At 38.6% G+C, this 13,435-nt stretch overlaps 2 protein-coding genes across 7 annotated transcripts in view; both read left to right on the top strand.

Moving 5' to 3' along the window:
- Positions 1 to 13,435, top strand: part of LOC127837403 (stomatin-like) — an 88,447-nt gene that overhangs the window by 60,200 nt on the left and 14,812 nt on the right. For 5 of the 6 annotated variants that reach the window (XM_052364451.1, XM_052364447.1, XM_052364452.1 and 2 more), the window contains exons 2-5: positions 2,790 to 2,852; positions 4,239 to 4,357; positions 5,282 to 5,354; positions 5,898 to 5,980. In XM_052364451.1, coding sequence (XP_052220411.1) covers positions 2,834 to 2,852; positions 4,239 to 4,357; positions 5,282 to 5,354; positions 5,898 to 5,980 — 294 coding nt within the window. In that variant the 5' untranslated portion in view covers positions 2,790 to 2,833. Of the gene's footprint in view, positions 1 to 2,789; positions 2,853 to 4,238; positions 4,358 to 5,281; positions 5,355 to 5,897; positions 5,981 to 12,759; positions 12,964 to 13,435 lie in introns of all 6 variants that reach the window. The other variant, XM_052364446.1, reaches the window with a different exon arrangement.
- LOC127837405 (band 7 protein CG42540-like) lies at positions 11,475 to 12,078 on the top strand. The gene has a single exon (XM_052364458.1). It carries the CDS (start codon positions 11,547 to 11,549, stop codon positions 11,979 to 11,981), a length of 435 nt encoding a protein of 144 aa, XP_052220418.1. The 5' UTR covers positions 11,475 to 11,546; the 3' UTR covers positions 11,982 to 12,078.

Consider the following 13,435-nt stretch of genomic DNA (forward strand, 5'->3'; position numbering starts at 1 on the left):
TTAATCATTTGGCCCGCGTAATGCAAAAAAGGGTCTTATGCCATATGCGATCAGCGTAGATTTACATGTAGTTCCTGGATCGTCTAATAAGGAGCTACGCTGTACGCTGTAAAGTGACGCAAGGTTTCGTGGTCTCATAAGCGGACACTGTAGCTCCTGTACAGACTGTGCGAACGCGAAGGCTGATCAGGAGCTGCCCTGGCCGCATATGGCATAAGAACCATTTTCGCACGACGCAAAAATAAGTACATGCATATATAAACCCACCATGCAGTAGCTCAATAATTTAGTATACGGAGTCAGTTCGTCGAATTGATATGTAGCACACGACCATCGGGTATTATTTAGTAACCCGGCTTGTGAATTATAACAGTACGTATTTATTTGCTAGTATGTTGATAGCATTGTTCTTGTTATACGTATTGACTGACAGATGTGTGTGCATGACATTCCCTATGCTTTATTATGCAACCGCGTGGCATATCAGTATGACAGCGCGTACACGTTTGTGTATTGAGTTTAGTTCCGATTTAAGATTGAGGTATGTTTTTATCATATATACTTACGGCTGGAAACTTTTGTACAAAAGTGTACTTGTCGGAATTTTTCATACAATTGGATAGGCACCTTATTATTTTGATTTGTTTCGACGTTAGTGGAGTATAGTGACAAAAATAACATGTTAGTGAGTGGTTATTTTATAGTTAGGAAATAAACTTATTTCTAGCAGTATACGGCAGTGCTAATGAATTGTGGCGCATTTAAGTAAGAGTAAAAGTTTACATTTAAACCACGTTCTAGAAAATCTGTCAGCCTTAATGAGCAGGGACGGCACCTTCCGGTATATTGTACTTTCTTTTCAAGGAGGTCACTTCTAAAGGATATCGAAGCCTATAATCGAAGTCTATGCGGAAAGTGTCGTCCCTGATGAGCGTTTGACAACTGCACATGCTAATCAGGAAGGACAGTTTACGTACATGCATTAAGCCCAGTTTTCCCAAAACAAGGCTCGTTTAATGTATGTGATGTTATTTATCGTGATCTGACCGTGTTTACGTATCTGATACATTTCGCAAATTATCGCTATTTGTAAGCGTACTCTTGCTGTTATATATTCTACTGATAATCGATAGTAGTTGGCATAGAAACAGCCTTTGTCACCAATGTGGTCGCATCGCAATTGAAAAATGAAACCGCGGTATTAATTTATATTAACTAGAAAATGGCCATAACCCGGGGAATTGACGACAAATTAAACGAGATAGAAATGTGTGCACACTGCCGGGCGGGAGGTGGAAAGCTTTATTGATTACTGATTTTTAACCATGTGTGCTGGAAATAGTTATGATCTATACAAATTATGCGATCATTGCTGATGGCGCAATTATATATTATTTATAAGATTTAAAAAGGCAGCAATAAATGTAATCATGTCGCAGTAGGTTAGAGGGGGGGGGGGGGGTATTGTGTGCTGAGGGATCCAGTGTACCAGGAAAATATCCCAGCCAGTCGGGGAAAGGTGGCTACCGTTGTGGTTTTCACCAAATCGGACAGGTTGGACTTCCTCTTGGTTCCTCAATACAAAAAAATCGATGTAATAAGGGAAACCTAAATAGCTGGGACTTCAGCTTAGAGTCGAAGCTTCGCCCGAGCGTGTTAATGACTCTTTAACAGACTTTTCCGGCGTTGGTTTACACTTAATGATGATTATTCTCATATGATTTGACATGCATTTCCATGATTTTCACTTGACCTGCGGTAAAATTGCAAAATTGGTGAAACATAAAAACTCAATTTGCTTTTTCATATTCTAAGTCTAGATAGGCGCTGCATGTGGTATGCACAAATTATGTTCACGCGCATGTAAAAAAAAAGGATGACATTTGTCCCATTTTGATCCGTACAGAACCCGATTGATCCGGTTAGCGAAGTGGTTGTAATACGCTCATATTGGTAACTCGGGTTCAATGTCCGCTTCCGGCGCATGTGAGTTTGGTTGATGGTCACAATAACGGAGAGGTGGGGCTTCCTTCAGGTTTCCTACCAGTATGCATCCCCACTCTCAAAGCACAATATCATGCACAACACACCAACATATTTAAATATTTTTGCACAATAGCTATTCATCGCTGCCATAAGTCAAAATTCATTCCATCTTTATGAGTTTAGTAGTCTATTAAGTTCATTAGGTAGATGCGTTCTTTTTCCGAACATAGTGCAGCCTTGAAATGACCTGTGTCCTAATAAACTTCGAAATACCCACGTACACCCGTGAGTCACAATTGAAAAGTAGTCCGTGTCTATTACGGTTAAATGTTAAATTATATATTATTGGTACTTACTATCGTTACAAAAATGTTAAAAATTTGACGAGGATGTGTGAATAATATGTGTCTTGTTTTGAGAAAATTAGACATAACGCATGTGCGTAAAGTGTCTTCCCAGATTTGCCTGTGCAGTCCGCACAGGCTAATCAGGGACGACACTTTCCGTTTTTATGGTATTTTTAGTTTCAAGGAAGTCCCTCCTTACCGAAAATCAAGTTGAGGCGGAAAGTGTCGTCCCTGATTAGCCTGTGTGGACTGCACAGGCTAATCTGGGATGACACTTTACGCACATGCATTAAGCCCAGTTTTCTCAGAACAAGGCTCATATGATATCAGTCTTCAAACACGTAAAACTCATATCATCTTATGTATTCACAGATATGAAATACAGGATTTGTTGGAAATATCCAAACGGGGGTAAACAATTGATTAATGTGTCATTTTTATTATTTTATGTTTCAGACTAAACCTTCAAAATTTCGGTCTCGCCGCTGCCTTTGGTTGACATGGACAGTAATTCTAGAGGTATATGAAATGAATGAACATATATACAGAACATGTGATTTCTTTGCCCCAAATTACAGCTTCTTACAGGTTGTTTCCCAATAGCAAAAAGTAACTTTTCTTTCCCCAAAATATCTGACTAAAATTTCTAAAAAAAAGATGCCAAACATTTCCGATAAACTCAATAATTGGTTTATTGAGTTTATTATACAGCGATATTATTCCGTAACCTTCATAATATAAATTTAAAAAAATCAGTTAAATATGCATTCAATAGCAATTGGAATACTGTTATTTATAATCATTTCAATAATGTTTAATTTTTCCCAACTTCTTGTTTTTTGCGCTAATTTTCCCAATTCAAAAGGCTCGGGCTGCAAAATATACAGCAAAGAAAAAAAATAACTGAGGACATATTGGGAATCCTATGTAAACGCTGTTACCTAGGCTACATTTATTTTGCAATGTTTATAGCAACGGACGTTTACCACAAACTTTTCCGTGTTTCACTTCATATCAGTTTTTGGTTCACAATATTGCATGATTTACCATTCAAATACAAATTGACCGTAGACCATCGGCGATTTTCATATGTTTTTATGCCCCCGAAGGGTGGCATATAGTTGTTGAACTGTCCGGAAGTCCGTCCGTCAGTCCGTCCGTCCGTCCGTCCGAAAACTTTAACATTGGTCATATCTTTTGCCATAATGAACATAGCAACTTGATATTTGGCATGCATGTGTATCTTATGGAGCTGAACATTTTGAGTGATGAAAGGGTAAGGTCAAGGTTATCCGTCAAGGTCAAAGGTCGAATATATGGTTTCAAAGCGGCGCAGAATTTTCGTAAAGTGTCGTTCTAGATTAAACTATGCAGTCCGTTCAAGATAATCATGGACGACATTTTCCTTTTTAACTGGATTTTCGCTAAGAATAGACTTCCTGGAAATGCAATACACACTTCATGCGAAAAGTGTCTCCCAGATCAGCCTTCGCTTATTAGTTAAGCCCCTTTTTCTTAAAAAACTGGGCATAATGCATGTGCGCAAAGTGTCATCCCAGATTAGCCTGTACAATTTGCACAGGCTAATCAGGGACGACACTTTCCGCTCTTATGACATTTTTCGTTTAAATGAAGTCTCTTCTTAGCAAAAATCCAATTAAGCCGGAAATTGTCGTCCCTGATGAGACTGTGCGGACTGCATAGGCTAATCTGGGACGACACTTTACGCACATGCATCATGCCCAGTTTTCTAAGCACGCGACTCAATTAAGCCCTGTTTTCCCAGAGCACTATTCAAATACTTGTACACGAATTGATGCATTTTCACTGAGGTCACGTGAAACTTTAACCCATACCAAATAATATCCCGGCAACAATTCAAATCGCGCCATTTTGATGTTGCAGGTAAAGAAGGGCGGGAGGAGCCGGAAGCGGAACTGGGCTGTTGCGGCTGCGTGCTGATGGGTGTTTCCATCTTCATCCTCATCATCTTCTTCCCTTTCTCCCTCATCTGTTCACTAAAGGTAAGCCGTAGAGCGGCGGGCTGAAAGCATTTATATTATCCATCTACAATTACCCTGCCATACTCGCTAGCCCACTTACACGCTTTAATAGCACTTGTCTGATTTTAAGAGAAATAAGTGAGCACTCTAGGCAGCCGAATGACGATTACTTATAAGTCCGAAAATAAGCTACTAAAATGTACCAACATATTTAAGACAACGTATTTGTGTTCATGTTCTGCTGTAACTGTTTCAAAATGACATGCATGGAGACCAGCAACAACAGCAAAGGGTGTTGCTTTCATAATTCAGTAAGTGCATAGTCCATACCATACTGTTGTTCGAGTAATTGTATGTATATCATAACCTACATACAAATACAGTGTGTTTTGTATATTTACTCTGCATGTGTTTGCTTAAGTCTTGCAATTGGTCTAAGTCAGTTTATTAAAGCTGTTTTTATCTCTATAACAAACCCGCCCAAAACCAGTTGAATCTAGTGTCTTATATTCTAATTAGAAATGTTATTGAACTCTGAATTCCGAAATGCGTTTGAAAGGAGCATGACATAAGTAACCTTTTCTTAACTACCGATTGTATTGATTTAAGTTTTTAATTTCTATGGACTCGCCGGTGTAAAGTTCACGCTTTATCGACTTTTTCAATCAAGTTGCGATGAGATCGATCGCTACAATGTTGTCTCCCTGAGTAAAAGTGATAATGGCAAATATATTGATACAAGATTTCGGTTATGGGGTCGATGGTGGTGATACTGATGTTGCTTCTGACGATGATGATGAAAATGATAATAATCAGTTATGTCTTTCTTTACTTGGGGCCGAATATATAGGCCCATTATCCCAAGAGAATGTATGTAGATTTGGGTAGATTTTGGCCCCATTGTTACGATGTTTCTGTACACTGACCCCTGATTATTGTCTCCAGATCGTGCAGGAGTACGAGCGAGCTGTCATCTTCCGGTTGGGTCGGGTCCTTTCCGGGGGAGCCAAGGGACCAGGTACGTGACGTTTTGTCCACTTTGAAAGGAAATTTTATAACACATGTGTAGCAACAGTTGCGGGGCGTTTTCATCGTAGTCAAGATACTACTATTAGTATAGTATAATACATGTAGTCCATTATAATCTGAAGTTAAAATCAATCAAAGCTCTTAATTCTCTTAAAATGAAATGTATTTTACAATACAAAATACTTTTGATTGTATCTTTAAATGTTGTTTTTAAATTTAAAACTTCACCAATTTGTATGACGTCACATTTTAAATGGACAGTGTCCTTAAATGGCTACCGAATAAATCTGCGTTAGCATAAAACTTAAGTTGTGTTGTTTTGTGTTTTTAATATATAGCTGTAGCCATAAAAAGGCTACGTCTCCCCAGAAAATTGAAGCAGTTTCCTTCAAAATTAAAACTAGGTCATTGGAACGTCATTCCCCATCCCTGTAGCAGTTTCATCGTGTGGGCTTGACGCGCTATTTTTCACCATATTTAAAGTTCCTTTCATTCCTCCCAGCCTTACAAAAACTTGTTCTTTTTGGCCCAGGTCTGTTTTTCCTGATGCCCTGCGTTGACACGTTTAGGTGTGTCGACATGAGGACCTTCTCCTATGATATTCCACCACAAGAGGTATGATTTAGTGAGCAAACATGCCATCTATCATTATAGCTAGAAACAGGGATGTTAAAGAAAAATGAACTACTATTCGAGTAATCGTGTTTCATTTTGTCGTATAAATTCGAATATTCTACTAAACATATTGATTATGTTGATTATAATAGCTAGACATATTGCTTTTTGGATCATTTTAGCTTGAAATATAGATTATATGCATCATCTCATTCGAATATAATTGTTTGGTAAAATGCAACATTGAATGATTCCATTCAAGATTGCTTTAATGTTAGCCAGATTTGATACGTTGTGTAGAACTGTTTGCTCTACATGTGATTTTTTCATTTGCCAAACTGAAATCGGTTTCGATTATTGATAGATTAAATACTGGAAATTTTCTCAAAGGTTTCATAACTAGTTATATTTGTTTAATGCATAATCCCATTTGAGAATGTTGCGTTCTGAGACAGATATGGTAGAATGCATTGAGTTGTAGTTTGTTTGTTGTCAATGTTACTATATGCTTACTTAAATAAAACATGCATCAATTGCAATTTCTTCACACAATCCCGCGGATTGTGTGACTCACTGTGTGTCCAGGATCATTTTTTTGAGATCGATGTTAATTTAAGGAGATTAAGGTTTTAAGGATAGAAGGTTAATCCAACGACTAATCCGATCGTCAGCCATCGTCCAATCGGTAACAATTGTAAATTACCATCCAATTCACGTTGAGTATTTTCGTTTGGTGAAAAGTTTCGTATCAACCAATGAAAGCGTACTAAGACTGTGTTTCAAGCAATTTCTGATTGTCGTAGTAAGGACGCTAATGACTTTTTCGGTAAAAATGCTGTTTGTCGCCTTCTCGTCACACCAGCGTCCTGGTTAATGGCGTTCTGCGCGTCCTCACGGCGTCCTTAATACGTCCCTGGCGACCTTACCGCGTTCGTACTGCGTCCTTAGGGCGACCAAAGCCGACCATACGTGGTCTGAGCGGCGTCCTTAGCGTTCTTATTCCGACCATAGTCGTTCTGAGGACGCAATAGACGTACAAAGGACGTACTAATGTCGCAATAAGGTCGCCGTACGGTCACCTTGCAGTCAATTATCATTTTCTGTGGGTTTGAGTGGCGACCACACGACGTCCATGGCGACCTAACAGCGACCCTACCACGTCCCTACTACTACTACTGCGTCTCTACGGCGTCCCTTCGCTTTTACGATATTTTTCGTTTAAAGAAAGTCTCTTCAAAGTTAAAATCTAGTTAAGTCGGCTATTTTGGGACGGCATTTAACGCACAAGCATTAAACCCCCTTATCACAGAGCACGGCTTATTTGCATTAAACGGCAATAACGTAATATTTATCATCAAATAAAACGCGGATTTTATTCTTTAAATCGCATTAGCAACTCGCTATACTTGATCAAATATTCTGCGTGACGTCACTGTGTCGTTTGCTCACATGAGAGTTGGCAAATGTCCAAATTATGGGTTGCAAAATGTTCAGTTTTGAAATGACGCAGATAGCGCGCATATATATAGATTAAACTGTGTATTTTGTACGACCACCTCATTGCATGAATGTTAACACGTCATTAACTACAAGATATGCGTATAATAAAACTTTTGAAATACGTACCAGTGTACTAATATCCAGAAACCATTTTAACAAAAACCTCGTCAAATGTTCGTCATCGTAAATTATATGTATAACATTTCAACATGTTGTGTTTAAAACGTACTGTAAATCAATTAAGTCTACTAATTATTTGTTATCATGATGTACTTATATTAATTGTTTGACTCACTTATCGAATTGTGGTTTGAAGGATTGTTTTGTTCAAAAAATGCTTAAAAAAACAAAAAGGATTTTTTTTTTATTTTATCAAATTCGATATTTACTAATCACAAGCACACTTAATGTTAAGCCTCGTTCTGGGAAAACGGGGTTTATTTCGTGTGCGTAAATTGATGTCCCAGATTAGCCTGTGCAATCTGCACATGTTAATCAAGGACGACACTTTCCGCCTAAACTGGATTGTCGCTAAGAAGGCACTTCCTTGAGACGAAATATGCCATGGCTTATCTGTGACGTCGCTTTTCGCATATGCATTAAGCCCCGTTTTCCCAAAGCGAGAGTCGAATAGATTTTTCATGTTGTCATTGTTTAGGTTAGGGCACTGATATTGCTTGATCCATGCTTTTAGGTTGTCATCGGAACGCCGACATGATTTTGAAATGTCATCCGAATTTTCTTCTTGAGACAATTTTTTTATCTGTATAGTCTGCGAGTCGGTTAATCGATGTATAAATGCGCTTTGCTCACGAAGAAATTTAGTTTATATTTACATGCATAAGTAATCTAGCTGCGTCATGCCATGTATTTCTTTTAAGTTGAAAGTCCTTCCGACAAACACGTGGGTTCATTCGTCCGTTTGTCCGAGTGCTTTTTAACCGATAATATTTCAACGCTGTCGTCAGTTTTATTTGCGATGGCTTGATGTACACCGTGTTAAGAAGTTGAGGCCCTTAGAATCCGAAATCTGTCGATTCATTATGATTAAGCATCGGCTGTGATATTTTCATCCAACATTTGTTCTTTTAGGTTACACATTTACGGCTAAAAGTTTTTACCATGCTGAAACGCTTATTACACATATATTATGTTATTTTAATATAAATTGATATTAACAAAGTTTCGGATATCGTTGCAGTACCAAATGTTTTCGTATTTCGGATTTTTTTAGCGGTATTTATTGGTGAACGGTTTTATTTCGCGCCGTTTTGACGCCATGTTGGCACTTCGTTGCTCACTTACTTCACCCTTTTTCGGTATGTAGACTTTACTTATGTACGCTTGATTTCTGAGTTTTATTTACGCGATCTCTGTCAAGATTCCAAACCATTTGATGCTTTACCATTGAAATGATTCATAAAACCGTGTCCAACAAAAGAAGAGAAAATTAAAAAAATAATACAGTATGCAATTGGATACAATACATATTTGCGTAAATAAAAAACCTCTATATCATGACTGCGTTTTGCCTATAACAGCACTCTTCGTAACTTTCTGTGAACTCTGTGATCTTTTAATCACGTTAAGTGCTAGTTAAATTTCAAACTTTCCGATCGTTTCTATAGCAACAGGTTGTGGAACTTGACGCATCAGAATGTTGTTTGCCTGTCCACGTTTTTGTCCTCGTTTGTCGGCGACATTCGGTAGTTTCCGTTTCAGTTCGTAGAGCTCCGACGGGTTAGGGGCTACTTGTTTTAAACAAACTAAACGCAATACGAGCCAATACGGAAAATATCGAGTGTCTTTAAAACCAAGGGACGTTGCTGATATTAAAATTCATTTGCTTTTGTTTAAACATTTTTAAAAACATTTTGAAATGAAATTAATTTGGAATTCACTTAGTCCTCGCTTCTGATCGAAGTTAAAGTAAATGATTAAATTTATATTTTTAGATTCTGTCACGTGACTCGGTGACATTCGCAGTTGATGCAATGATATACGCACTCATTTTTTACGCGACGCTGTCAATAATCTGTATAGAGAATGCTCAGAGTTCGACGCGCTTCCTTGCGGCCTCTACGCTTCGGAATGTACTGGGGACCAAATCACTCTCGGATATTCTCACGGACCGCGAAAGTATCGCAGTCAGAGGCAGGTTCGTTTATATTTATGGATGGTTATTTCAATATGAGTGCTGAGGCTTCTGTAGGTACTCTCGAGTCCTTTTCTTGGGAAAAACCAGTACTTCATGTCTTTTTGGCATTGAGACATCGAGAACGCTCACAGAATGGGGATCGATCCACAGATATCGACATTGCTTTTAAGCCTTCTTTATATATTAAGGGTTGTCAGCCATTGATTGCTAACTTTCATGTGGTTAGAGTTGTCGACATAAATGTTTAAAACTAATTCAGTGGTAATGACAAAAATAATTATTAGAGTTTCGATTTCTTATGTAGACTAATCACATTAAATAAAAGATAATTATCCTTGATGTAAAGAAAATAAACAAAAGTGTACAAGTTATCAATGCACAGTAGTTGGTATTTACACAGACTATAGTCATAAAACCAAATATGCACGAAATGTGGACCGGTGTGATACTAATAGTTCAAACATTTGCATTTGAATTTAAAGTGTTAAACAAAGGGAGACAACTAGAATTGATTTTTGTAGCACTTACATTATCATAGTTTTCCCTGTTCAGGTTTGGATATTGATGTAAACATTTGTGAGTTTAAGTGTAAAAACTTCCTTCCCAACTTGAGTTTTTTAGCGGCAACTTGTTTTCTGGGTTTAGTAAGAGTGGCCTTTTTGTATAATTGAGCCGTGCTCTGTGAAAAGGGGGTTTAATGCATGTGCGTAAAGTGTCGTTCCAGATTAGCATATGAAGGTCACACAGGCTAATCAGGGACGACACTTTCCGCTTTTATGATATTTTTCGTTAACATAAAAAATCTTGTTTGCAAATATCCAGTTTAGGCGGAAAGTGTCGTCCCTGAATAGCCTGTGTGGACTGCACAGGCTAATCTGGGACGACACTTTACGCACATGAATTAAACCACCTTTTCACAGAGCACGGCCCAACTTGTTTGGGCTGCATTAGGGATAAGTTCGGTGAAGATCAAGGTCACTGCTTCTTAAAAAACTAAAATGCTTCCTTTTAATTAAAATATTTTTCTGGGTATTTTTCTGAATTTTCGTATGCTGGTAGCTTACACGCAAACCTTGCTTGTGAATACATTAAGGGCCAGTTGGATCACTGTCAAAGTCACTGTTTCTTAAAATGTTAAACCTGTTTTTCGATAAAATTGTGTTTGCTGGTTGCTCACATGCTCTTTGAAAATATGTATTCATAGCATTGCATTTGTTCATGTTTATTTACTAGAAGAATGCTAACTAGTTCATGTCATCTGTTCACACACGAGCACAGTTGTTATACTTCCTGTGGTTCCTTTTAATGTTTTACAGCAAATACTGGATGAGGGCACCCATCCGTGGGGTGTGAACATCGAGAGGGTTGAAATGTACGTATATTTTTTGTTCATAAAAATTCACAAGAGTTCTGTGATGTATTGGATTGGGGCTTATCCTTTCTGGTGGTCGGACCACGTGCCCACTCCACTAGAGGAAAGTTCACAAAACACTCTCACAATCAGTTCTATTTCTTGAAAGCCACAATCAAAGATATATTTCTTGAAAGAAAACTGGCGGACGCGAAAGTGGCCCAATAGGGCGATGCAAATGAGCTTTAATTTATTGATTTTACATCAATAAAATAATTGTGTCCGAAAATAAAATTAGAAAAGCCCTAAATAAATAAATAAATAGAATAATTGTAATGTACTGTTAATAAATTGATTTAAAAGAATAATGGGGACGATGCATAATGCAAAATGACCGAATCGCTGCATTTTTTCTTCAGGAAGGATGTCCGACTTCCGGTACAGATGCAGAGGGCCATGGTGGCGGAAGCGGAGGCCACGTAGGACGCTAGGGCCAAGGTGATCTTGGCGGAAGGAGAGATGAAGGCTCCCGTTCCCTGAATGAAGCCGCCGATATAATGAGCCAGTCGCCGGCGGCCATGCAGATCCGGTACCTGCAGACGCTGCACGCTATTTCCGCTGAAAATAACTCCACAATCATTTTTCCTCTGCCTATCGACATGTTGTCGGTGGCGACGAAAATAGGGGCTGGCGGAGGCTATAGCAGACCGGCTATTCAGGCGCCTCCCGTTAGAAAAGTAGAGCCCGTGCAGCCAGCGATAGCGGAAGTGAAACAGGAGGAATCGAAGGCACCGATGAAAACGGATGTGGTTTTCGAGAATCAGTCAGATGCGACAGTCGAAAGGGATTGGTCGGAAATTCCCGATCCTGCCGTTTACGATGAGCCGGAACAGGAAACATTACTCGTGTCTGAGTTGACCCGAAGCGATCTGATTGCGGAATCACCGGTTCCGAGTCTACCGGGTACTCCCGACGAAACGACGGCGCTCTAGGCACGGCCCTTGTTACGTTAGATTGGAACCGGTTGAAGTTACGTCGCACTCACGTGTTACCCAGATTTAGACGGTGCTAAATAGTTACCTTCACGACTATCTGTTAATATGTTTGGTTGCAAAAAAACTAAACCTGGTAAATATTGCACATGACAAACCATGTACAACCAACTGAGCTCTTTGCATCGATTTGATCGGCGTCATTTTATTTAAATTAGCGTCAATGTTTCTAATTTGACTAACGAAATAAACTTTTCGATAAAAAAGTTTTTGCGAAAAAAAACAACATTTCGAATAATGCTTGCATTGAGATCGTTCCGATTTTACGAGGGAACGAGTACATGCAATTTTGGCTTCAGACGTCTCTTCAAACCGGTACGGCGTGTGTTCAGATATATTTATTGTTTTCTTTAAGTTAAAGATGTATAGTGTATTTATATGTCAAGTTGTCTATTATTGCTTAAATATCATTCAAATAAAAACGTTACAGAACTGACATTTGAATTTCTGTTTCTGTGTAACCATTTCTCTTTCTGACCGTTTTAGTCTGCTGCATAATCGAGCGTATCTTGCTTATATTTTCAGTCAACTGTTTGTTATCAAAACGCACCCATTTGAATCCCTTGTATCGAATAAATCATTTTTGTTTGTTTCAAATTAGCGCGAATAAACCACGTATCTCTCATGCAATTAAATATATAAAATATGCATGATTTATTTTACTATACTGTTTGGTTACCTTTTGTCTTATGTTTGACGTTTTCTTTTCTATTTATAGATTCTGTCACGTGACTCAGTCACTGTGGCGGTTGACGCGGTCATCTATGCTCGAATTTTCGACGCCACGATGTCGATCATTAACGTCGAGAACGCGCATGCGTCAACCAAGCTCCTCGCGGCGACCACGTTGAGGAACGTCCTGGGAACCAAAGCACTCTCGGACATTCTCAGCGAACGCGAGAGTATCGCCCACCAGATGCAGGTATTTTTGGGCGGTTGCTTGTGGCCCTGTGATTAACGTCCGATTATGTCTGAGTTCGGTAATGCACGTACTTTTGGGTCTGTGTATTATTGAACTTTTCAACTCAGCCACGATTAATATCTGTCACCATTGAACAATTTGGGGTTTAATATTATTTTAAACAATGTCACGTTATTTTCATTTGAATATTTCCGCAGTAATTTTCATTGTATAAACTTCAGCGATAAATCTCGTTTTGAAAATTCGCTTTGATATTATCGTTGAAATTGTTGATCTAACTTTCAAGGTAAATCTTGTCGCGTTGTAATGTGTTTCGAACATTGTCATTTTGGTATCGTTTTGAGAGTTGTCGCGATGATACTTATTTTGAGTTTCATTTTGAAACATGTTGTCGCGTTGAGTATCGGTTTAAACAATGTCGCGTCGAATATCGCTGTCGCGTCAGTATGGTTTTAAACACGGTTGCGAAAAG

Source organism: Dreissena polymorpha, chromosome 7 (genome assembly GCF_020536995.1).
Source record: "Dreissena polymorpha isolate Duluth1 chromosome 7, UMN_Dpol_1.0, whole genome shotgun sequence".
Classification (NCBI taxonomy): Eukaryota; Metazoa; Mollusca; class Bivalvia; order Myida; family Dreissenidae; genus Dreissena; species Dreissena polymorpha.